This window comes from Petromyzon marinus, unplaced genomic scaffold, assembly GCF_048934315.1.
Source record: "Petromyzon marinus isolate PM22_M1 ecotype Great Lakes invasive population unplaced genomic scaffold, UKy_Petmar_22M1.pri1.0 PM_Scaffold_567, whole genome shotgun sequence".
NCBI lineage: Eukaryota > Metazoa > Chordata > Hyperoartia > Petromyzontiformes > Petromyzontidae > Petromyzon > Petromyzon marinus.
The window spans coordinates 23,106-49,222 of NW_027423576.1; the positions used below are offsets into that span (position 1 = coordinate 23,106).

The following is a 26,117-nucleotide window of genomic DNA, read 5'->3' on the forward strand; positions in this document are numbered from 1 at the left end:
AGAAGCTGGGTGAGTGGCTGGGTGAGTGGCTGGGTGAGTGGCTGGGTGAGTGGCTGGGTGAGTGGCTGGGTGAGTGGCTGGGTGAGTGGCTGGGTGAGTGGCTGGCTGAGTGGCTGGCTGAGTGGCTGGCTGAGTGGCTGGCTGAGTGGCTGGCTGAGTGGCTGGCTGAGTGGCTGGCTGAGTGGCTGGGTGAGTGGCTGGGTGAGTGGATGGGTGAGTGGCTGGGTGAGTGACTGGCCGGGTGAGTAGCCGGGTGAGTGGCCGGGTGAGTGACTGGCTTGTTGAGTGGCCGGGTGAGTGGCCGGGTGAGTGGCCGGGTGAGTGGCCGGGTGAGTGGCCGGGTGAGTGGCCGGGTGAGTGGCCGGGTGAGTGGCCGGGTGAGTGGCCGGGTGAGTGGCCGGGTGAGTGACCGGGTGAGTGACCGGGTGAGTGGCCGGCTGAGTGGCTGGCTGAGTGACTGGCTGAGTGGCTGGGTGAGTAGCCGGGTAAGTGGCTGGGTGAGTGACTGGCTCAGTGGCTGGGTGAGTGGCTGGGTGAGTAGCTCACTGGTAAGGGGAGAGGATGGAGAGTGGAGGAGGCTTGTCACTGTGGTTGTAGCCGTCTCCTGGCTGGGTGAGTGGCTGGGTGAGTGGTTGGGTGAGTGGCTGTCTGAGTAGCTGGCTGAGTCGCTGGGTGAGTGGCTGGGTGAGTGGCTGGGTGAGTGACTGGCGGGTGAGTAGCCGGGTGAGTGACTGGCTTGTTGAGTGGCTGGGTGAGTGGCTGGGTGAGTGGCTGGGTTAGTAGCTGGGTGAGAAGCTGGGTGAGTGGCTGGGTGAGTGGCTGGGTGAGTGACTGGCTGAGTGGCTGGGTGAGAAGCCGGGTAAGTGGCTGGGTGAGTGACTGGCTGAGTGGCTGGGTGAGTAGTCGGGTGAGTGGCTGGCTGAGTGGCTGGGTGAGTGGCTGGGTGAGTGGCTGGGTGAGTGGCTGGCTGAGTGGCTGGGTGAGTGGCTCACCGGTAAGGGGACAGGATGGAGAGTGGAGGAGGCTTGTCACTGTGGTTGTAGGTGTCTCGAAGCGGCAGTGGGAAGCTGTCACGTGACACCACCTGCTGGTCCTGCACCGTGGAGCTGTGGAACGCCTTGGTAAGGTTGATGTCCTGCAGGGAGACTGCACACACGGACACAATTGGGTGAGAGTGGTGAGTGGTGAGTGAGAACGAGTGGTAAGTGAGTGCGAGTGGTGAGAGCGAATGGTGAGTGGTGAGTCACGTGAGTGGTGAGTGAACGGTGAGCGAGAGCGAGCGGTGAGTGAGTGGTGAGTGGCGTGAGTGAGTGGCGAGTGGCGTGAGTGAGTGGTGAGCGAGCGGTGAGTGAGAGCGAATGTTGAGTGAGAGCGAGCGGTGAGTGAAAGCGAGCAGTGAGTGGCGAGTGAGTGGTGAGTGGCTTGAGTGGTGAGCGAGTGGTGAGTGAGTGGTGAGTGGCGTGAGTGAGTGGTGAACGAGTGGCGAGTGAGAGCGAGTGGCGAGTGAGTGGTGAGTGGCGTGAGTGAGTGGTGAGCGAGCGGTGAGTGAGAGCGTGCGGTGAGTGAGTGGTGAGTGGCATGAGTGAGTGGTGAGCGAGCAGCGAGTGAGAGCGAGTGAGTGGTGAGTGGCGTGAGTGAGTGGTGAACGAGTGGCGAGTGAGATTGAGTGGCGAGTGAGAGCGAGTGGTGAGAGCGAGCGGTGAGTGAGAGCGAGTGGAGAGTGAGAGCGAGTGGCGAGTGAGAGCGAGCAGTGAGTGAGAGCGAGCAGTGAGTGGCGAGTGAGTGGTGAGTGGCGTGAGTGGCGTGAGTGAGTGGTCAGCAAGCGGTGAGTGAGTGGTGTGTGTGAGTGGTGAGCGAGTGGTGATTGAGAACGAGTGGTGAGTGAGAGCGAGCGGTGAGTGAGAGCGAGCGGTGAGTGAGAGCGAGTGGCGTGAGTGGTGAGCGAGTGTTGAGTGGCGTGAGTGGTGAGCGAGTGGTGAGTGAGCGGTGAGTGAGGGCGAGTGGCGTGAGTGGTGAGTGAGCGGTGAGCGAGCGGTAAGTGAGAGTGAGTGGTGAGTGAGTGGTGAGCGAGTGGTGAGTGAGCGGTGAGTGAGAGTGAGTGGTGAGTGAGTGGTGAGTGAGTGGTGAGTGAGTGGTGAGTGAGAGTGAGTGGTGAGTGAGTGGTGAGTGGCGTGAGTGGTGTGCGAGTGGTGAGTGAGCGGTAAGTGAGAGTGAGTGGTGAGTGAGCGGTAAGTGAGAGTGAGTGGTGAGCGAGTGGCGAGTGAGAGTAAGTGGTGAGTGGTGAGCGAGCGGGGGGCCTCACCCTCCTCCACGCTGGAGTCGAGGGAGGTGACGCGCAGGGAGAGGCGGTCGATCCGATCCTGCAGGGCGATGGAGCGGAGGCAGAAGCCACTCGTCTCCCGGATGAGCTCCCCAAACACATCCTCCGCATGCTTGCCTGGACACGCGGGGACACACACGGGGAGACACACGGGGAGACACACGGGGAGACACACACGGGGAGACACAAGGGGAGACACGCGGGGAGACACGCGGGGAGACACGCGGGGAGACACACGGGGAGACACACGGGGAGAGACACGGGGAGACACACGGGGAGACACGCGGGGAGACACGCGGGGAGACACACGGGAGACACACGGGGAGACACGCGGGGAGACACGCGGGGAGACACGCAGGGAGACACGCGGGGAGACACGCGGGGAGACACGCGGGGAGAGACACGCGGGGAGACACAAGGGGAGACACACGGGGAGACACACGGGGAGACACACGGGGAGACACACACGGGGAGACACACGGGGAGACACAAGGGGAGACACACGGGAGACACACGGGAGACACACGGGAGACACACGGGGAGACACAAGGGGAGACACACGGGAGACACACGGGGAGACACACGGGGAGACACACGGGGAAACACACGGGGAGACACACGGGGAGACACAAGGGGAGACACACGGGGAGACACACAGGGGGAGACACACACGGGGAGACACACAGGGAGAGACAAGGGGAGAGACAAGGGGAGACACAAGGGGAGACACAAGGGGAGACACAAGGGGAGACACACGGGGAGACACACGGGGAGACACACGGGGAGACACAAGGGGAGACACACGACAGGAAGAGACCAAGGAGACAGAGACACATGGAGACATGGGGACACTGAACCACCGACCACTGAGACCCCGGCCTAAACACAGGCATCACGGGGGGGGTGGGGGGTGGAGTGACATCCGTCTTGCTGTGCGCGTGAGGCGAGCATGTGTGTGGGTCGAGCGTGTGTGGACGAGCATGCGTGGGCGAGCGTTCGTGGGCGAGCGAGCGCGTGTGGGCGTGGCGTGTGGGCGAGCGTGGACGAGCGTGTGTGTGGACGAGTGTGCGTGGGCGAGCGAGCGTGTGTGGGCGTGTGTGGGCGTGCGTGTGTGGGCGAGCGTGTGTGTGTGTGGGCGAGCGTGTGTGTGTGGGCGAGTGTGTGTGTGGGCGAGCGAGTGTGTGTGTGGGCGAGCGAGTGTGTGTGTGTGCGAGCGTGTGTGTGTGTGTGTGCGAGCATGTGTGTGTGTGTGTGCGAGCATGTGTGTGTGTGTGCGAGCATGTGTGTGTGTGTGTGCGAGCGTGTGTGTGTGTGTGTGGGCGAGCGTGTGTGTGTGGGCGAGCGTGTGTGTGTGTGTGCGAGCATGTGTGTGTGTGTGGGCGAGCGTGTGTGTGTGTGTGCGCGGACGAGTGTGTTGTGTGTGGGCGAGCGTGTGTGTGTGTGTGTGCGAGCCAGCATGTGTGTGTGTGTGTGCGAGCGAGTGTGGCCCTCACTGAGGCTGCCGAGCTGCCGGATGATGTCCGAGAGGGTGACGTTGGTCACGCACTCGAGCTCGTTCTTGACGCTGGGTGGCAGTGCCCGACGACACAGATACACGGGCTCGATGCTGCGCTTCACCAGAGGCATTGTGCACCTAACGCACGCACGCACAAATGTCGCCCGTGTAAGCCTTTAATATTAACGATACAACTTTGAATTTCGCACAGCAGCGTCGTCCACGCCAACAGCATCCCACGATGCCGCAAGCTAATTACACACAAAGACCAAATCCCAAATACGCGGGTGGCTACGCGTGGCACGGGACAGGTCTGACAGCAAAGTAAAACTAGATTTTATTCGAGCCGGTCAGGCCCAGCGGGCCATGCAGCTCTTTCTAAGAAGCAACCTGGCGAAAAAAAAACACATGATAAGCTCAACAAAGCGGCATTATCATCACCGGGACATTTACAGCAGCAGGCAAATAGATGCTAAACCGCGTGGCGATGTTGATTCTAAAACGTGGAGGGGAAAAATAACGGGGGGGGGAAAAATCCACGTGACCACGGGGGGAGGGGGGGGGGAAGAGAGAGACACGCAAACTCCAAATCTACAGCAGCAGCAGGCGTCGTCAGGAGTCGGGATCGAACCCACGACCTCCTGCGCACCGGGCGAGGAAGTTAAAATCTCATAGCCACCGTGATGACGATCAGAGAGACACACGCAAACTCCAAATATACAGTAGCAGGCGTCAGGAGTCGGGATTGAACCCACGACCTCCTGCACACCGGGCGAGGAAGTTAACATCTCCCAGCCACCCCCACCCCTCTCTCTATGTATGTACGTTGACTTATTTCACGGCGTACGTGGCCGACCGTGCCCAAGCGTGGGCGCCTCTTCCTCTTTCCGTGCCCTCGAAGCGGTTTTTGTTCCCGTTTCCATTCGCGGAACCAGCGCGTCGCAGCGCGGAGTCCGCGAGGGCCGACAAGACAACCGCCCTCTCGGGGAACAAGTGAATTCGCGGGCGTCTCCCTCCACGCAATCCGTCCGTCTCGCCACGTTTAGAGCACTACGGCAATCCTCGCTCGTCCCCAATCAGCCGCGGGGCGCGCACGCCGGACGCGCAACAAATTGGGCAGCGTTGCTTCAAGAGACGGAACAAACTCAGGGGATCGGTTTCGACACGAGAGTCGTCCCTCTGCACGGCCACCCGGCCACGCACCCACACAGCCAGCCACTCAGGAACCACCCAGCCAGCCACCCAGCCAGCCAGTCACCCAGCCAGCCAGCCAGCCACCCAGCCAGCCAGCAAGTCACCCAGCCAGCCACCCACCCAGCCAGCCAGCCACCCTGCCAGCCACCCAGCCAGCCAGCCAGTCACCCAGCCAGCCAGCCACCCAGCCAGCCACCCAGCCACCCAGCCACCCTACCCACCCAGCCAGCCACCCAGCCAGCCAACCACCCAGGCAGCCACCCAGCCAGTCACTCAGGAACCACCCAGCCAGCCACCCAGCCACCCAGCCAGCCAGCCAGTCACCCAGCCAGCCACTCAGGAACCACCCACCCAGCCAGCCACCCACCCAGCCAACCACCCAGCCAGCCACCCACCCAGCCACAGAGCCACCCACCCAGCCAACCACCCAGTCACCCAGGACCCAGCCACCCAGGACCCACCCAGCCACAGAGCCAGTCAGCCAGTGAGGCACCCAGGACCCACACAGCCAGCCAGCCAACCACCTGCCCAGCAAGGGGTAGCGTGGACTGAATTCCAGAACCACTCGGGAGCGACGTTGGCCTACTCTTCCACGCCTCTCGGCAAGAGGCGGGGGGAGTTGCCCATCGGTGTCAAATCTACAGCACGCGCACTGTACAGACAGTACGCACACTGTATAGACAGTACACCTACTGTACAGACAGTACCATACCTGTCAATCCTTCCTTATCAGTGCCCCACCTTATTATAGACCAATTCAGACCTTAATGGTCACCCCGTGCCACTTATAAATCTCAACGTTCATCCTACAAAGTCCCATCACATGGAGATAAACACAAACACATAGACAACAACATTATTATTACTGTGCCTGTATTGAAACGGCTGCACTCCGTATGGACTTGAAAACTCAATTTCCATGTACAAGAATACGGGGTAAACCGTATGGGTTGACAGCTGTGGGGTATATAGTAGTGTGTAGTGTATAGTAGTGTATAGTGTAATGTATAGTAGTGTATAGTGTAGTGTATAGTAGTGGTGTACAGTAGTGTAGTGTATAGTGTAGTGTAGAGTGTAGTGTATAGTAGTGTAGTGTATAGTAGTGTAGTGTATAGTGTAGTGTATAGTGTAGTGTATATAGTGCAGTGTATAGTGTAGTGTATAGTGTAGTTTGTAGTGTAGTTTGTAGTGTAGTGTGTAGTATAGTGTATAGTGTAGTGAATAGTGTAGTATATAGTGTAGTGTATAGTGTAGTGTAGAGTGTAGTGTAGAGTGTAGTGTATAGTGTAGTGTATAGTGTAGCAGTATCCCATCACAATGGAGATAAACACAGACAAAATCGTGATTATTGTTGTCTATAGATCTGTAGTGTATAGCGAAGTGTATAGCGTAGTGTATAGCGTAGTGTATAGCGTATAGTGTAGTGTATAGTGTAGTGTATAGTGTAGTAGTGTATAGTGTAGTGTATAGTGTAGTATATAGTGTATAGTGTAGTATATAGTGTAGTGTATAGTATAGTGTATAGTGTAGTGTATAGTGTAGTAGTGTATAGTGTAGTGTATAGTATAGTGTATAGTGTAGTAGTGTATAGTGTAGTGTATAGTGTAGTATATAGTGTAGTGTATAGTGTAGTGTATAGTGTAGTAGTGTATAGTGTAGTGTATAGTGTAGTATATAGTGTATAGTGTAGTGTATAGTGTAGTGTATAGTGTAGTAGTGTATAGTGCAGTGTATAGTATATAGTGTAGTGTATAGTGTAATGTATAGTAGTGTATAGTGTAGTGTATAGTGTAGTGTATAGTATATAGTGTAGTGTATAGTGTAGTGTGTATAGTATAGTGTAGTGTATAGTATATAGTGTAGTATATAGTATATAGTGTAGTGTATAGTGTAGTGTATAGTGTGTAGTGTATAGTGTGTAGTGTATAGTGTGTAGTGTATAGTGTAGTGTACAGTGTCCCATCACAATGGAGATAGACGTGGTGACTACGGAGGGCTTTGACAGCCACGATGCCCACGCCGCGCCCGCGTTCCAAGTGGCGCTCCCGGAGATCGAAACCGCTCGAGGGGGGAGAGAGAGAGAGGGTGTCCACCCTCACGAAAGAGGTAGGGGCAATGCCCGAAACGTCGAGACGTTTCGATTAATCGACAACTCGTCGCAACAAAACTATGGAAACAAGAAAAACTTTAAATTTTCTGTCGGTTTAAAAATATATATTTCCACCCCCCCACCCACCCCCGTAAAATTACAATAACATTATTTTGTACACATTCTTCCCTCATAAAATTGAACAAAACGCGTTAAGACGGTAAAACTAGAACAACAACAACTAAACTCGGGTGTCTATTCAACTTGGAAACACTTCATTTGAAGCTCTCGTGGACTGCAGGAATCCCAAACCCTTCGGTTCTTTCGGTAAAGTCACGCAGGCAGAAAATAAAATACTTTATTTAAAATAAATCGCTTTATTTTGTACCTGCGTGACTTTACCGAAAGAACGAAAGACTTACAGGCCCCAACCCCTAACCCCCGAACCCCCGTCGCGGCCTTCGGGCCCGACGGATCAAAGCCTCGGCCACCGGTCAGGCAAGAGGGGGGGTAAAGACCGACCGACCCCGCCTCCCCTCCCCACAGGCTTTATCAATTACCTGCCTCGGCGCAGACTTTTCCAAAGTTCGTTTTACGAGGTAAAATCCACAGCCGCCGTCGCGATTCCGTTCGTTCGTCGCGTTAAAAAAAAAAAGCTAAACTTTGTGCGAGATTATTTGTCGATCGCTTCAAGGTTTTCGCGGCATCCGCCTCTCTCCTCTCTGCCAGCGCCTCCACCGCCGTCCCACCTCAGGCCTTGCCGCGGTTTTATTAATTTAATTAATGCCGGGACTACTTTCTTCTTCTTCCTCATCATCAGCATCATCATCATCCGCATCATCAGCATCATCATCATCTGATTCGCATTTTTTAACTTAAAACTTTCGGTGACTGCAGGAATTCATATCCTAGGGTCTTTCGGTAAAAAAAGTCACGTCGATAGGTACAAAATAATAATAAAAGCAACAACAAAAAAACCCCCCACAATAAAAATACTAAAATAGAATTAAAAATAATAATTAATAGAAAATAAAGAACCTATCTACCGAAAGACCCAAGAATGTAATAAAATTAAAATATGTAAAAGATTAGAAAATATAAATAATAAATTTTAAATAATAGAAGCTTTTATTATTTATTATTATTAAATTTAAAATAATAAAAGCTTTTATTATTTTAAATGTATTATTTTATATTAGTGTTTTTATTGTGTTCTTTTTGCTTTTATTATTTTCAAAGAATTCGTTATTTTTATGTTATTATATTTGTTTTGTTTTCTATCTACGTGACTTTACCGAAAGAACCAAGAATATCATCCGATTCGCATTGTGGATGGGGGGGTGGTGGTGTCGGTAATATCCCTCCGCGGGTGAAGCGCCGCTGGGGCGGGGTTGTGGAGCGGAGTGAGTGATGCGGTTCGGGATGTGAAGACTGCCATTGGATCGTGATGGGAGGGGTGGGGGCCATTATGGATGTGTACATCCGCGCGGGGGAGGGGGAGGGGAAGTAGTTCCGTCCAGGAAAGAGATCGAGGAGGAGTCTCTGCAAATGCCATCACATTTAAAGTTGATTTTATTTCTTCTGGTAAAAAAAAAACCTACAACACTAATGAATAACGAACAACAACAGGACTTTATACTCTTTGGTTCTATTGGGTAAAGTCACGTAGGTGAAAATAAAATAACTAAAAATCACGACGTTTCGGCCACAACACAAGCGGCCTTCATCAGGTGAAGGGACGAGACTGTCTGGAGGACAGCGCTGGAGTCTCGTCCCTTCACCTGATGAAGGCCGCTTGTGTTGTGGCCGAAACGTCGTGATTTTTTGTTATTTTATTTTCACCTACGTGACTTTACCCAATAGAACCAAAGAGTATGGATCCTAGCAGTCACGAAAGCTTTAAATCTAGAATAAACAACAGGACTTATATATATTTTATTATTGTATTGTTTCCCTTCAACGTGACTTTACCGAAAGAGCTAAGAATATTTAAACACACTCGTCAATAAACACAATTCTTACTGCGGAGGGAGCTGGTAGGAACGTTGGGTTGCTCGGTCAATGGCCAGGGTCAACAACGGGCGGCACCACCACGTGGTGTGTTCAGCACAATATGCCCGACTGTGAGGGCAGGCACAAGCCGGCGTGAGTCGGTTAAACGTTGAGTTTTATAAGGGGGGCACCACGGGGTGACCAGCCCCACCCCCCACCCAGCCCCACCCCCCACCCAGCCCCACCCCCCACCCAGCCCCACCCCCCACCCAGCCCCACCCCCCACCCAGCCCCACCCCCCACCCAGCCCACACCCCCACCCAGCCCCACCCAGCCCCTCCCTCCCCACCCAGCCCCTGCCCACCCAGCCCCTCCCTCCCCACCCAGCCCCTCCCTCCCCACCCAGCCCCTCCCTCCCCACCCAGCCCCTCCCTCCCCACCCAGCCCCTGCCCACCCAGCCCCTCCCTCCCCACCCAGCCCCTCCCTCCCCACCCAGCCCCTCCCCACCCAGCCGCACCCCTCCCACCCCCCACCCAGCCCCTCCCCACCCAGCCCCTCCCCACCCAGCCCCTCCCTCCCCACCCAGCCCCACCCCTCCCACCCAGCCCCACCCTCCCCACACAGCCCCACCCTCCCCACCCAGCCCCACCCTCCCCACCCTCCCCACCCAGCCCCACCCAGCCCCTCCCAGCCCCAGCCAGCCCCTCCCCACCCAGCCCCCCCTCCCCACCCAGCCCCACCCTCCCCACCCAGCCCCACCCCCCACCCAGCCCCACCCCCCACCCAGCCCCACCCCTCCCTACCCTCCCCACCCAGCCCCTCCCTCCCCACCCAGCCCCTGCCCACCCAGCCCCTCCCTCCCCACCCAGCCCCTCCCTCCCCACCCAGCCCCTCCCCACCCAGCCGCACCCCTCCCACCCCCCACCCAGCCCCTCCCCACCCTCCCCACCCAGCCCCTCCCCACCCAGCCCCTCCCTCCCCACCCAGCCCCACCCCTCCCACCCAGCCCCACACAGCCCCACCCTCCCCACCCAGCCCCACCCTCCCCACCCAGCCCCACCCTCCCCACCCAGCCCCACCCTCCCCACCCTCCCCACCCAGCCCCACCCAGCCCCTCCCAGCCCCAGCCAGCCCCTCCCCACCCAGCCCCACCCAGCCCCTCCCCACCCAGCCCCTCCCCACCCAGCCCCACCCTCCCCACCCAGCCCCTCCCCACCCAGCCCCCCCTCCCCACCCAGCCCCACCCTCCCCACCCAGCCCCTCCCCACCCAGCCCCCCCTCCCCACCCAGCCCCACCCTCCCCACCCAGCCCCTCCCCACCCACCCCACCCAGCCGCAGAGGTTCCTACCAGTATAACAGTGTGTGTGGCTTTTATAATACAACTAATACTGGTAGGAACGAAGTTGTAAACTGAGTGTACCAGCCTGCAATAGATTAATGTGTCCGTCCGTCCGTCCCCTTTCAATACTTCAACGAAGTGAAATCTCGTGCTGTTGGGTGTAAAATCAGCAATGGACAGCGCAGAGACTTGTCCTACCAGCCCACCCTGCAGGGACCTGTTTTCTACTGGAGGAATCCGATGAGATAAAATTATCTTTTTTTTCACAGACGTCAAAAGGCCCTTCTTTAGAGAGACAGAATGCAGAAAATAAGGGTTGAAGATTGCACTTTTAAATACCATAGGGCCCTGATGAAAAATAATATTACAATTTTTAAATTCGGTAAAGTCACGTAGGTAAAATAAAATAAAACAACTACATTAAATCACGACGTTTCGGAGGCAACACAAGCTTCCGTCTTCAGGTGGAACAGACAGAACAAAAAAGTTCGCTGTATCTAATCTAGAATTAATTTTTAAATTGTTGGCGAATGATACACGTTATTGTTTAAGATTAGCATGTAGTCACTCTATAAGTTACCTCGTGGATTCCTTACCAATACGGCGTCCCAACGTGGAGACGTAATGCTCCACACCAATGACGTGAGTGTGAGAAAGAGCTTCATAGATCATCGGATTCGTCCAGTTCTGAATAAAGATTCAGATTCTGTAGTGACGTAACGACAGCCCATACCAAGATGGCGCCCGCACTCCCTTACCAACATGGCGGCCACCCTTCCCCCGTGCCATCCCTTACCAACATGGCTGTCCCCACCATTAACCAAAATGGAGATCCCCCCCACTACACTCATCGCTCCCCAACACCGCTTCCTTACTAACATGGCGCCCCATCCCAACACCGCTTCCCCTTACCAACATGGCGCCCCCTCCCTCACACCGCTTCCTTAACACACAGCATTGACATGCGGTGCTTTTTCTGGAAGGCTTTGCTGTTTTTTCCTGGAATTGGCTGTTTCCACAGTCACATAGCCACTTTAAGATGCTTTCTTGTTCATGTTTTTTGTTTGTTGCGGTTGCACCCGATTCAAGAGCCGCATGGCTCACAGGGCTATATACCGAAGACGTGAAACTTGAAACCTTACCAACATGACGCCCACACCGCTCTCCCTTACCAACATGGCGGGGCCTTCTACGTCACTTCCTTTACCCCCACCCGCCCCTCCCACACCACCGTCACTTCCGTTATCGCGATGGCGGCCGCCTCGTCGCTGGTCGCTTACGAGGGAGGCAGTGACGAGAGTGACGCGGGCGATGGCGTCGAGGAGAGCCTCGCGCTCCACCTCAAGCCGCTTCAGCCGCCTCAGCAGAAGACGGCGCTCGTCCTGAACGCGGCGCCGGAAGTCGCCACGAAGGTTCCCGCGGGCGATTGAAGTCGCGAAAATTTATCTCGCAAGGCTCGCGGCGCGTGTCTCCATGGGTCTGGGTGTCTGTGGGTCTCTGTGGGTGTCTCTATGGGTCTGGGTGTCTGTGGGTCTCTGTGGGTGTCTCTATGGGTCTGGGTGTCTGTGGGTCTATGTGGGTGTGTAAGTTGAACTTCTTTCACACCGTACGTAGCCAATCGTGCTAATCTCTGGAGATGGGGGGAGAGGGGGGTAGAGGGGGGGAGAGAGAGGTGGGGGCTCTCTACCCCCCTCCTCTACCCCCCCTCTCTACCCCCCCCTCTCTACCCCCCCTCTACCCCCCCTCTACCCCCCCTCTCTACCCCCCCCCCTCTCTACCCCCCTCTCTACCCCTCTCTCTATCCCCCTCTCTACCCCTCTCTCTACCCCCCCTCTACCCCCCCCCTCTACCCCCCCCCCTCTCTACCCCCTCTCTCAACCCCCCCTCTCTACCCCCCCTCTCTACCCCCTCTCTCTACCCCCCCTCTCTACCCCCCTCTCTACCCCCCCCCTCTACCCCCTCTCTCTACCCCCCTCTCTACCCCCCCTCTCTACCCCCCCTCTCTACCCCTTCTCTCTACCCCCCCTCTCTACCCCCCCTCTCTACCCCCTCTCTCTACCCCCTCTCTCTACCCCCTCTCTACCCCCCCTCTCTACCCCCCCCCTCTACCCCCCCTCTCTACCCCCCCTCTCTACCCCCCCCTCTACCCCTCTCTCTACCCCCCCTCTCTACCCCCCCTCTCTACCCCCCCTCTCTACCCCCCCTCTCTACCCCCCCCCCTCTACCCCCTCTCTCTACCCCCCCTCTCTACCCCCCTCTCTACCCCCTCTCTTTACCCCCCTCTCTACCCCCTCTCTCTACCCCCCCTCTACCCCCCCTTTCTACCCCCCCCCTCTACCCCCCCCTCTCTACCCCCTCTCTCAACCCCCCCTCTCTACCCCCCCTCTCTACCCCCCCTCTCTACCCCCCCTCTCTACCCCCTCTCTCTACCCCCTCTCTCTACCCCCCCTCTCTACCCCCCCTCTCTACCCCCCCCCCTCTACCCCCTCTCTCTACCCCCCCTCTCTACCCCCCCTCTCTACCCCCCCTCTCTACCCCCCTCTCTACCCCCCCCCTCTACCCCCTCTCTCTACCCCCTCTCTCTACCCCCCCTCTCTACCCCCCTCTCTACCCCCCTCTCTACCCCCTCTCTCTACCCCCCCTCTCTACCCCCCTCTCTACCCCCCCCCTCTACCCCCCTTTCTACCCCCCCCTCTACCCCCCTCTCCACCCCCCATCTCTCCCCCCCGCCTCTCCCCCATCTCTACCCCCCCTATCTACTCCCCCTCTCTATCCCCCACCTCTCTCTCCCCCCCTCTACCCCCCTCTCCCCCCATCTCCAGAGATTAGCACGATTGGCTACGTACGGTGTGAAAGAAGTTCAACTTACACACCCACATAGACCCACAGACACCCAGACCCATAGAGACACCCACAGAGACCCACAGACACCCAGACCCATAGAGACACCCACAGAGACCCACAGACACCCAGACCCATGGAGACACCCACCCAGACCCATAGACACCCAGACCCATAGAGACACCCACAGAGACCCACAGACACCCAGACCCATAGAGACACCCACAGAGACCCACAGACACCCAGACCCATAGAGACACCCAGACCCATAGAGACACCCACAGAGACCCACAGACACCCAGACCCATAGAGACACCCACAGAGACCCACAGACACCCAGACCCATAGAGACACCCAGATCCATAGAGACACCCACAGAGACCCACAGACACCCAGACCCATAGAGACACCCACCCAGACCCATAGAGACCCCCACAGAGACCCACAGACACCCAGACCCATAGAGACACCCACAGAGACCCACAGACACCCAGATCCATAGAGACACCCACAGAGACCCACAGACACCCAGACCCATAGAGACACCCAGACCCATAGAGACACCCACAGAGACCCACAGACACCCAGACCCATAGAGACACCCACAGACCCACAGACACCCAGACCCATAGAGACACCCACAGAGACCCACAGACACCCAGACCCATAGAGACACCCACCCAGACCCATAGAGACACCCACAGAGACCCACAGACACCCAGACCCATAGAGACACCCACCCAGACCCATAGAGACACTCACAGAGACCCACAGAACACCAAGATCCATAGAGACACCCACAGAGACCCACAGAGACCCACAGACACCCAGACCCATAGAGACACCCACAGAGACCCACAGAACACCCAGACCATAGAGACACCCACAGAGACTCACAGAGACCCACAGAGACCCACAGACCCATAGAGACACCCAGACCCATAGAGACACCCACAGAGACCCACAGAGACCCACAGAGACCCACAGACCCATAGAGACACCCAGACCCATAGAGACACCCATAGAGACACCCACAGAGACCCATAGATTAGCACGGTTGGCTACGTACGGTGCGAATGAAGTTCAACGTACAGTAAATACATATCACGTCTGTGACTATGAAGAAGGGCCATTGCCCAAAACGTCGCCAAATATATTTATTTAGCCTTTTAAGGCCACGGTGTTATTGGTGGATGCGTTGATTTATTTCTGTCGTGAATGGTGATGCTGTAAAATCTGAATGGAGTCGTTAATGGTGATGCCGTTATGAATGATTCTTCTGCTTATTATGATGTTGATGATGATTTTCATTGTGATGCTGCTGCTGCTCTTAATGAATGATTTTGTTCACGATGATGCTGTTTTTGAACGGTGTTGTCAATGATGATGGTTCTGTTTATGATGTTAATGATGATGCTGTTATGCTGAATGATGATGCTGTTGACGATCATGCCAATGCTGTTATTATTATTACCGATGATATTATTATTATGAATGGTGATGATGTTGATCATGATGATGCTGTTACTATTCACGTTGTTGTTGTGAATGATGATGTTGATCATGATGATGCTGTTACTATTCGCGATGTTGCTGTTGTTACTGTGAATGATGATGTTGATCATGATGATGCTGTTACTATTCATTATGTTGCTGTTGTTACTGTGAATGATGATGTTGATCATGATGATGCTGTTACTATTCACGATGTTGCTGTTGTTATTATTGTGAATGATGATGATGATGATGATAACGACTCCGATACTATTGCTGCTGCTGCTGTTGCTACAGGAAGAGGTGGACACAGGCAAGCACCTGGACCCGAGCTGCCGGGAAGTGATGTTCAACCCCACGTACGAGACGCTCTTCGCTCCGGAGGTGATCGCATCGCCTCACAACGCAAGCCTCCCTCCCGCCGGGTTGAGAATCGACAGCTTTGACTTTGAATTCGCGGGCGCCCCTCTCTCCACGTCTCCCTCCCCATCTCTTCCTCCCTGTATCTGCATCCACACTACATTATACACTGCATACTACACTATACACTATGCTGCACACAACACTATACAGTCTGCTACACGCTACACTATATACTAATTACTATACTGTACACTACGATACACGCTACACTAGATGCTAATTACTACACTATACACTACGCTACACGCTTGACTATACACTACACTATACACTGCAATACACACTACACTATACACTAAATACATCATGATGCACTACACTACATACTTCACTATACACTACACTATACACTACATACTACACAAAGTGGGGATGACCCTGCTGAGGCTGCGGTGCCTCAAATATTGGAAGAAGAAGTCACCCCCTGTGAGTGGCTGGCCGAGGTGCCATCTGTTGAGGAAGTACTGAAGGCGATCCAGAGTCTGAGACCAGGAAAGGCACCGGGTAGAGACGATCTCCCAAGCGAAATGCTGAGAGAGGGTGGCGTTTGTGCACAGACTGCCCTATATGACATCATAACAACAATCTGGACCACTGGACGGGTTCCGCAGGATTGGAAGGATGCCCTGGTGGTCCCCCTCTTTAAGAAGGGGGACCGCACAGACTGTAACAACTACAGGGGCATCTCACTCCTCAGTGTGCCGGGAAAGGTCCTGGCAAGGATTATTTAACATCCTTGCTAGGACACGCTGAGGAGAGGCTTGCGGAGCCCCAATGCGGTTTCAGGAAAGGGCGGTCCTGCACAGATGCCATATTTTCTGTCCGTCTGCTACAGCAGAGGTGTAGGGAATTCCAACAAGACCTACATCTCTGCTTTATTGACCTGGTCAAGGCCTATGATACCATCAGTAGGCCTGGGCTCTGGGTTCTTCGTGCTTTTGGAGTCCCTGACCCTCTGCTCACGATCATTAAGGACCTTCATGATTGTGAGCGGGCCCGGGTAAAACTACGTGGCCGGGAGTCAGAGCCATTCCCTGTACACCTTGGGGTGCGACAGGGATGTCCTCTGGCTCCCACATTATTTAACATCTATTTTGACCACGTAGTTTTTGAAGCCTTCAATAGCTGTACCGGGGGAATCTCCATTTGGTACAGATATAATGGGAGGCTGATCGATGCCCGGGTGCGGTCAAGGGATGGCTCCCTATTGCTCAACCACGTTATGTATGTCGATGATTTGGTAATAGCTTATAATTCAGAGGAGGAGTTGGAGACGCTGCTGCTGAGACTGGAGCGTGCCACTAAGAGCCCCACCAAAACTAAGCACCTGCCTGGGTATTTTGTACCATCGGACACTCCACCCCCACAACTCCCATTCAGTGATGGGGCAGTTGTGGAGAGAGTGGAGAGTTTCCCATACCTGGGCAGTGTGCTTATGACCGGCTCCAGTTTAACAGCAGAGGTCTCACTCCGAATCAGTCGAGCGGCAATATCTTTTCATCTGTTGCGTAACGCTGTGTGGAAGCTACCTGGTCTGTCGCTCCGCACTACGCTTCAGGTCTTCTCGGCCACGGTCATTCCCTCTTTTCTCTACGCTTGCGAAACGTGAACCCCCCTAATGGAACATCTTCGCCGGTTAGAGACATTTAGGCTGGCCTACCTACGATCCATCCTGGGTTTAACCAGACTGGATTGTGTGAGGAGCTCACAAATCCTTGAAAGATCTGGGCAAGGTCCCATCGGTGAGCTCCACCGGCAGGCAAGGCTGCGTTTGCTGGGTCATGTAGCCCGCATGCCCAGCCACCGCATGCCGAAACAGCTTATGTTCGACCGGATCGAGGGGGCTTAACGGGCGCGGCACTGGGCCAGAGAAGAGATGGAGTGATGTGGTACAGGAGGACGTGGAGCTGAGTGGACTTGCCGATGACTGTACCAGCGGTGTCAAGATCGGCCTCTGTGGAGAAGGCTCGTGAAGGACGCTACTGGGCAGTTGGAGGCAGTCGCCCTCCAACAATAACGGATGGCGGATGAGCGACGCTCACAACAACGAGCGGAGCGCAGGGTGGCTAAAGCACAGCAGGTTGGCACAGTAGGGGGCACAGGTGGTGCATCAGCCAGTCATCTCAGTCAGTCGACCCGTGGCACCTGGGTCTGCCCGTGACCTCCTGCCAGCGGGCGTTCGACACTTCACGTGGCCTCAAGGTGCACATGGCCTGGCACAAGCGTCGTGGTGACGTCCGCCACTTAGTGGCGAATGGCGGTTGTTGTTGTCTCTATGTATGTATGTCTGTGTGTGTCTGTATGTATGTGTATGTGTGTGTGTATGTCTGTGTGTGTCTGAAGGCGAGCGATAGTGTAGCGGTTAGCGCGCTGCGCTATGAACCTGGCGACCCGGGTTCGATTCCCGCGCGCGGCCAACACCAGTGACGATTATCTGAACCGGTCCCGGGCCTCCCCTAGGTCGACTCAGCCTCAAATGAGTACCCGGTGCGGTGTGTAGTAAACATCGCCACTGGGGGAGACAAAGGCGGTCGGGCGTGGTGCTGGCCACCCACCCCCTCGTGTACCGTTCCGGCCTTCATAGGTGCTGCTCGCTAGCAGCACTTGCCCCTACAGTCTGTTAAGGCTATACGGGGGATCTTTGTTTTGTGTTTGTCTGCCCCGCGTAGGTCGGTCCCGTCAACCCATTCCGCACCAAGCAAATGTCGGCGGAGAGGAACTCCCTGGCCGGCTTCACGGAGGCGGCTCACTTCAGCGACTTCATGTTCGAGCAGCAGCGGAGGACTTTTACCAGCTACGGTAACGGCCATCACCATAAACAACATCATCATTATAAACAACAACATCATCATCATCATAAACAACATCATCATCATCATAAACAACATCATCATCATAAACATTATCATTATAAACAACAACATTATAAACAACATCATCATTATAAACAACATCATCATCATTATAAACAACATCATCACAAACAACATCATCATCATCATCATAAACAACATCATCATCACAAACAACATCATTATAAACAACATCATCAAAACAACATCATCATCATTATAAACATCATCATAAACAACAACATCATTATAAACAACATCATCATAAACAACAACATCATCATCACAAACAACATCATAAACAACATCATCATCACAAACAACATCATCATTATAAACAACATCATCATCACAAACAACATCATCATCTTAAACATCATCATCATTATAAACAACACCCACCCATAACCACACACACCAAAAAAAGACAAAGATCCCCCGTGTAGCCTTAACAGACTGTAGGGGCAAGTGCTGTTGGCGAGTACCTATGAAGGCCGACCGGCACGGCACATCAGGGGGTGGGTGGCCAACACCACCCCCGGCCGCCTTTGTCTCCCCAGTGGCGATGTTCACTACACACCGCTACACCCGGTACTCATTTGAGGCTGAGTCGACCTAGGGAAGGTCCAGGACCGGTTAAAATAATTGTCACCGGTGTTGGCCGTGAGCGGGAATCGAACCCGGGTCGCCGGGTTCGTAGCGCAGCGTATCGCTGACTGCTACACTATCGCTCCCCACTCACACACACGTACACACACACGTACACACACAGGTACACACACACGTACACATTTACACACACAGACACGTACACACACACACACACAGACACGTACACACACACACGTACACAACAACAACAACAACAACAACCGCCATTCGCCACTAAGTGGCGGTGACGTCACCACGACGCTTGTGCCAGGCCATGTGCACCTTGAGGCCACGTGAAGTGTCGAACGCCCCGCTGGCAGGAGGTCACAGGGCAGACCCAAGTGTCACGGATCGACTGACTGAGATGACTGGCTGATGCACCACCTGTGCCCCCTACTGTGCCAACCTGCTGTGCTTTAGCCACCCGGCGCTCCGCTCGTTGTTGTGAGCGTCGCTGCTCCGCCCTCCGTTGTTGTTGGAGGGCGACTGCCTCCAACTGCCCAGTAGCGTCCTTCACGAGCCTCCTCCTCAGAGGCCGATCTTGACACCGCTGGTACCAGTCATCGGCAAGTCCACTCAGCTCCATGTCCTCCTGTACCACATCACTCCATCTCTTCTCTAGCCCGTGCCTCACCCGTTTAGCCCCCTCGATCCGGCCGAACAAAAGCTGTTTCGGCATGCGGTGGCTGGGCATGCGGGCTACATGACCCAGCCAACGCAGCCTTCCCCGCCGGAGGAGCTCACCGATGGGACCTTGCCCAGATCTTTCAAGGATTTGTGAGCTCCTCACACAATCCAGTCTGGTTAAACCCAAGATGGATCGTAGGCAGGCCAGCCTAAATGTTTCTAACCAGCGAAGATGTTCCATTAGGGGGGTCCACGTTTCGCAACCGTAGAGAATGGAGGGAATGACCGTCGCCGAGAAGACCTGAAGCTTAGTGCGGAGCGACAGACCAGGTAGCTTCCACACAGCGTTATGCAACCAACACACACACACCCACACACATACCCACCCACCAGCTCACCCATACACACACCCACACACACATCCACCCACCAGTTCACACACACACACACCAACACACCCACACACACATACCCACCCACCAACGCACCCATACTCACACACCCACCCACCAGCTCACCCATACTCACACAAAGACAAAGACAAAGATCCCCCATATAGCTTTAACAGACTGTAGAGGCAAGTGCTGTTAGCGAGCACCTATGAAGGCCGGATCAGTACACGAGGGGGTGGGTGGCCAGCACCACGCCCGACCGCCTTTGTCTCCCTAGTGGAAATGTTTACACACCGCACCAGGTACTCATTTGAGGCTGAGTCGACCTAGGGGAGGCCCGGGACCGGTTCAGATAATCGTCACTGGTGTTGGCCGTGAGCGGGAATCGAACCCGGGTCGCCAGGTTCATAGTGCAGCGCGCTAACCACTACACTATCGCTCCCCACTCACACACACTCACCTACACACCCACCCACCCACCAGCTCACCCATACTCACACACACGCCAACACACCCACCCACCCACCAGCTCACCCACCAGCTCACCCATACTCTCACACACACCCACACACCCACCCACCCACCAGCTCACCCATACACTCACCAGCTCACCCATACTCACACACACACACGCCAACACACCCACCCACCCACCAGCTAACCCATACTCTCACACACACACCAGCTCACCCATACTCACACCCACCCACCCACCAGCTCACCCACCAGCTCACCCATACTCACACACACACACCAGCTCACCCATACTCACACCCACCCACCCACCAGCTCACCCACCAGCTCACCCATACTCGCACACACACCAGCTCACCCATACTCACACACACACACACACCAGCTCACCCATACTCACACCCACACACCCACCCGCCAGCTCACCCACCAGCTCACCCATACTCACACACACACACCAGCTCACCCATACTCACACCCACCCACCCACCAGCTCACCCACCAGCTCACCCATACTCGCACACACACCAGCTCACCCATACTCACACACACACACACACCAGCTCACCCATACTCACACCCACACACCCACCCGCCAGCTCACCCACCAGCTCACCCATACTCACACTCACACACACCAGCTCACCCATACTCACACACACACACACACCAGCTCACCCATACTCACACCCACACACCCACCCGCCAGCTCACCCACCAGCTCACCCATACTCACACACACACACCAGCTCACCCATACTCACACCCACCCACCCACCAGCTCACCCACCAGCTCACCCATACTCGCACACACACCAGCTCACCCATACTCACACACACACACACACCCGCCAGCTCACCCACCAGCTCACCCATACTCACACACACACACCAGCTCACCCATACTCACACCCACACACCCACCCGCCAGCTCACCCACCAGCTCACCCATACTCACACACACCAGCTCACCCATACTCACACTCACCCGGTCTGTCGGGTTCCAGGCTATGCTCTCGACCCGTCTGTGGACCTGGTGGATCCAGCAGCCGAGAGGTTCGTGGGAGCCGTGGACCAGGCGGAGAAGCTGAAGGGTACGCGCGCACTGTACGCACTGTACGGACTGTATAGATTGTACCGACTGTATGGACTGTACGCACTGTATGGCCTCTGTGTTCACCAGCTGTGGTGGTGAACACGGCGTAGCGACGCAGTGCGCCCCGATACACGGATACCAAGGAGGAGACTTCGTCACAGCGGTGACGATGATGACGACGACGATGACGACGATGACGACGACGATGATGATGACGATGATGACGACGATGATGACGATGATGATGATGACGATGATGACGACGATGATTACGATGACGACGATTGATAACGACGACGATGGTGACGACGATGATGACGATGATGATGATGACGATGATGACGACGATGATTACGACGATTGATGACGACGACGATGACGATGGCAGTGGTGATGGTGACGATGACGACGATGGTGACGAGGATGACGATGATGATGATGGTGACGATGATGATAAAGGTGACGACGACGACGATTTGTGTGTACGCGTGTGTGTGTACGTGTGTGTGTACGTGTGTGTGTACGTGCGTGTGTGTACGTGTGTGTGTACGTGTGTGTGTACGTGTACGTGTGTGTGTACGTGTGTGTGTGTAAATGTGTGTGTGTGTACGTGTGTGTGTGTAAATGTGTGTGTGTGTACGTGTTTGTGTACGTGTGTGTGTGTGCGTGTGTGTGTGTGTGTACGTGTGTGTGTGTGTACGTGTTTGTGTACGTGTGTGTGTGTACGTGTGTGTGTACGTGTGTGTGTACGTGTACGTGTGTGTGTGTAAATGTTTGTGTGTGTACGTGTTTGTGGACGTGTGTGTGTGTACGTGTTTGTGTACGTGTGTGTACGTGTTTGTGCACGTGTGTGTGTACGTGTGTGTGTGTACGTGTGTGTGTGTGTGTACGTGTGTGTGTGTACGTGTGTGTGTGTACGTGTGTGTGTGTACGTGTGTGTGTGTACGTGTGTGTGTACGTGTGTGTGTGTACGTGTGTGTGTGTACGTGTGTGTGTACGTGTGTGTGTGTACGTGTGTGTGTACGTGTGTGTGTGTACGTGTGTGTGTGTGTACGTGTGTGTGTGTGTACGTGTGTGTGTGTACGTGTGTGTGTGTACGTGTGTGTGTACGTGTGTGTGTACGTGTGTGTGTACGTGTGTGTACGTGTGTATGTGTACGTGTGTGTGTACATGTGTGTGTGTACGTGTGTGTATGTGTGTGTACGTGTGTACATGTGTGTGTACGTGTGTGTGTGTACGTGTGTGTGTGTGTACGTGTGTGTGTGTGTGTATGTGTGTGTACATGTGTGTGTACGTGTGTGTGTGTGTACATGTGTGTGTACGTGTGTGTGTGTGTACGTGTGTGTGTGTGTACATGTGTGTGTGTACGTGTGTGTATGTGTGTGTGTGTGCGTGTAGGGATCACGGTGTTTGAGTCGATGAAGAAGCGTCCGGGAGACCGGCGGCGGAGACAGAGGGAGGACGACCCCTCTAACGTGGAGTCCTACCTGGGGCCCTGGGCCAAGTTCGTGGACGAGCGGCCCGTGGCCAAGCCCTCGCTGGTGAGCGGGGAGCGGGGGGGGGGGGGCAGGGAGGGGGGAGGGGGGGAGAGAGGGGGGGGAGAGAGGAGTTGTTGTTGTCTCACTGATGGGGGAGTTGAGTGTTGTGAGACCCAGGCTGCATGTGTGTGTGTGTGTCTCTGTGTGTGTGTGTGTCTCTGTGTGTGTGTCTCTGTGTGTGTGCGTGTCTCTGTGTGTGTGTGTGTGTCTCTGTGTGTGTGCGTGTCTCTGTGTGTGTGCGTGTCTCTGTGTGTGTGTGTGTCTCTGTGTGTGTGCGTGTCTCTGTGTGTGTGCGTGTCTCTGTGTGTGTGTGTGACTCTGTGTGTGTGTGTGTGACTCTGTGTGTGTGTCTGTGTGTGTGTGTGCGTGTATCTGTGTGTGTGCGTGTCTCTGTGTGTGTGTCTCTGTGCGTGTGTCTCTGTGTGTGTGCGTGTCTCTGTGTGTGTCTCTGTGTGTGTGCGTGTCTGTGTGTGTGTGTGTGTGTCTTTGTCTGTGTGTGTGTCTTTGTGTGTGTGTGACTCTGTGTGTGTGTCTCTGTGTGTGTGCGTGTCTCTGTGTGTGTGCGTGTCTCTGTGTGTGTGCGTGTCTCTGTGTGTGTGTGTGTCTCTGTGTGTGCGTGTCTCTGTGTGTGTGTCTCTGTGCGTGTGTCTCTGTGTGTGTGCGTGTCTCTGTGTGTGTGTCTCTGTGTGTGTGCGTGTCTCTGTGTGTGTGTGTGTGTGTCTTTGTGTGTGTCTTTGTGTGTGTCTTTGTGTGTGTGTGTGTGACTCTGTGTGTGTGTCTCTGTGTGTGTGCGTGTCTCTGTGTGTGTGCGTGTCTCTGTGTGTGTGCGTGTCTCTGTGCGTGTGTCTCTGTGTGTGTGCGTGTCTCTGTGTGTGTGTCTCTGTGTGTGTGCGTGTCTCTGTGTGTGTGTGTGTCTTTGTGTGTGTGTGTGACTCTGTGTGTCTGTCTCTGTGTGTGTGCGTGTCTCTGTGTGTGTGTGTGTCTCTGTATGTGTGTTTCTGTGTGTGTGCGTGTCTCTGTGTGTGTGTAACTCTGTGTGTGTGTCTCTGTGTGTGTGTCTGTGTGTGTGTGTCTGTGTGTGTGTGTCTGTGTGTGTGTGTCTCTTTATGTGTCTCTTTGTGTGTGCGTGTCTCTGTGTGTGTGTAACTCTGTGTGTGTCTCTGTGTGTGTGCGTGTCTCTGTGTGTGTGCGTGTCTCTGTGTGTGCGTGTCTCTGTGTGTGCGTGTCTCTGTGTGTGTGCGTGTCTGTGTGTGTGCGTCTCTGTGTGTGTGTGTCTCTGTGTGTGTGTCTCTGTGCGTGTGTCTCTGTGTGTGTGTCTCTGTGTGTGCGTGTCTCTGTGTGTGCGTGTCTCTGTGTGCTGTGTCTCTGTGTGTGCGTGTCTCTCTGTGTGTGTGTGTCTCTCTGTGTGTGTGTGTCTCTGTGTGTGTGTCTCTGTGTGTGCGTGTCTCTCTGTGTGTGTGTCTCTGTGTGTGCTGTGCCTCTGTGTGTGTGTCTCTGTGTGTGCTGTGTCTCTATGTGTGTGCGTGTCTGTGTGTGTGTGTCTGTGTGTGTGTGTCTCTGTGTGTGTGTCTCTGTGTGTGCGTGTCTCTCTGTGCGTGCTGTGTTTCTATGTGTGTGTGCGTGTCTCTGTGTGTGCGTGTCTCTGTGTGTGTGTGTCTCTGTGTGTGTGTCTCTGTGTGTGTGTCTCTGTGTGTGTGTGTCTCTGTGTGTGTGTGTCTCTGTGTGTGTGCGTGTCTCTGTGTGTGTGTGTCTCTGTGTGTGCGTGTCTCTGTGTGCTGTGTCTCTGTGTGTGCGTGTCTCTCTGTGTGTGTGTGTCTCTGTGTGTGTGTGTCTCTGTGTGTGCTGTGCCTCTGTGTGTGTGTCTCTGTGTGTGTGTGTCTCTGTGTGTGCTGTGTCTCTATGTGTGTGCGTGTCTGTGTGTGTGTGTGTTTGTAGCGGTGGTGCAGTGGTTAGCGCACTGAGTGTGTGGGGAGCGGTGGTGCAGTGGTAAGCGCACTGTGTGTGGAGCGGTGGTGCAGTGGTTAGCGCACTGTGTGTGTGTGTGGGGAGCGGTGGTGCAGTGCTTAGCGCTACGCTGCGCTACGAACCTGGCGACCCGAGTTCAATTCCCGCTCACGGCCAACACCGCCTGTGCCGATTATCTGAACCGGTCCTGGGCCTACCCTAGGTCGACTCAGCCTCAACAAATGAGTTACCTGGTGTAGCGGTGCGTTGTGAACATCGCCACTGGGGAGACAAAGGCGGCCGGGCGTGGTGCTGGCCACCCACCCCCTCGTGCACCGCCGCCGCTGTTCGCCAACGGCACTTGCCCCGGCGGTCCGCTGAAGGCTACCTGGGGGATCTTTGTCTGCGCCTGTGCGTTGTTGCAGGAGAGCAGAAGGAGCTGGACGAGATCACGGCCAAGAGGCAGAAACGCGGCCGCAGGGAGGAGGAGGCGGCCGTGGAGGAGAAGACAATTCTACACGGTGGGCGGGGAGAGAGAGTGGGGAGAGTGGGGGAGTGGGGAGAGTGGGGAGAGAGTGGGGGGAGTGGGGAGAGTGGGGGGAGTGGGGGGAGAGAGAGTGGGGAGAGAGTGGGGAGGGTGGGGAGAGTGGGGAGAGTGGAGAGAGAGAGGGGAGAGAGTGGGGAGTGGGGAGAGTGGGGAGAGAGTGGGGAGAGAGTGGCGGAGAGAGTGGGGAGTGGGGAGAGTGGGGAGAGTGGGGAGAGAGTGGGGAGAGAGTGGGGAGAGAGGGGAGAGAGAGGGAGAGAGAGGGGAGAGAGTGGGGAGAGAGAGGGGAGAGTGGAGAGAGAGTGGGGAGAGTGGGGAGAGAGGGCAGAGAGTGGAGAGAGTGGAGAGAGAGTGGGAGAGAGAGGGGGGAGAGTGGGGAGAGAGTGGGGAGAGAGTGGGGGGAGAGTGGGAGAGAGTGGGGGGAGAGAGTGGGGAGAGAGTGGGGAGAGAGGAGGGAGAGAGAGGGAGAGAGTGGGAGAGAGGGGGGAGAGTGGAGAGAGAGTGGGGAGAGTGGGAGAGAGGGCAGAGAGTGGAGAGAGTGGAGAGAGAGTGGGGAGAGAGAGTGGGGAGAGAGAGGGGGGAGAGTGGGGAGAGAGTGGGGAGAGAGTGGGGGAGAGTGGGGAGAGAGTGGGGGGAGAGAGTGGGAGAAGAGGGGAGAGAGTGGGGAGAGGAGAGAGTGGGGAGAGAGTGGGGAGAGTGGGGAGAGAGGGAGGGGTGTGGTTTGTTTGGGGTTGTGTTTTGTGTTGGTTTTGTTGTTGGTTGGTTTTTTGGTTTTGTTGTGGTTGTGTTTTGTGTTTTGGTTGTGGTTGT

The 26,117-nt window shown here is 55.3% G+C and overlaps 2 protein-coding genes across 2 annotated transcripts in view; one reads left to right on the top strand and one right to left on the bottom strand.

The window, feature by feature from the left end:
* Window positions 1-8,003, bottom strand: part of LOC142923481 (uncharacterized) — a gene marked incomplete at its 3' end in the record, with an annotated part of 28,746 nt that extends 20,743 nt beyond the window's left edge. Inside the window, exons 1-4 of the mRNA XM_076064622.1 lie at window positions 7,659-8,003; window positions 3,814-3,953; window positions 2,303-2,437; window positions 993-1,146 (exon numbers count right to left, since the gene is read on the bottom strand). Of these exons, the coding sequence (XP_075920737.1) occupies window positions 993-1,146; window positions 2,303-2,437; window positions 3,814-3,946 (422 nt within the window). The remainder of the gene's footprint in view (window positions 1-992; window positions 1,147-2,302; window positions 2,438-3,813; window positions 3,954-7,658) is intronic.
* Window positions 8,004-11,646: 3,643 nt separating this feature from the next.
* Window positions 11,647-25,284, top strand: LOC142923482 (pre-mRNA-processing factor 17-like; the record flags this gene model as incomplete). Its single annotated transcript, XM_076064623.1, has 6 exons — window positions 11,647-11,843; window positions 15,064-15,150; window positions 17,859-17,988; window positions 21,193-21,279; window positions 22,680-22,822; window positions 25,197-25,284. Coding segments are annotated over exons 1-6 (697 nt in total), but the record flags the coding sequence as incomplete, so codon positions are not given.
* Window positions 25,285-26,117: the final 833 nt, after the last annotated feature.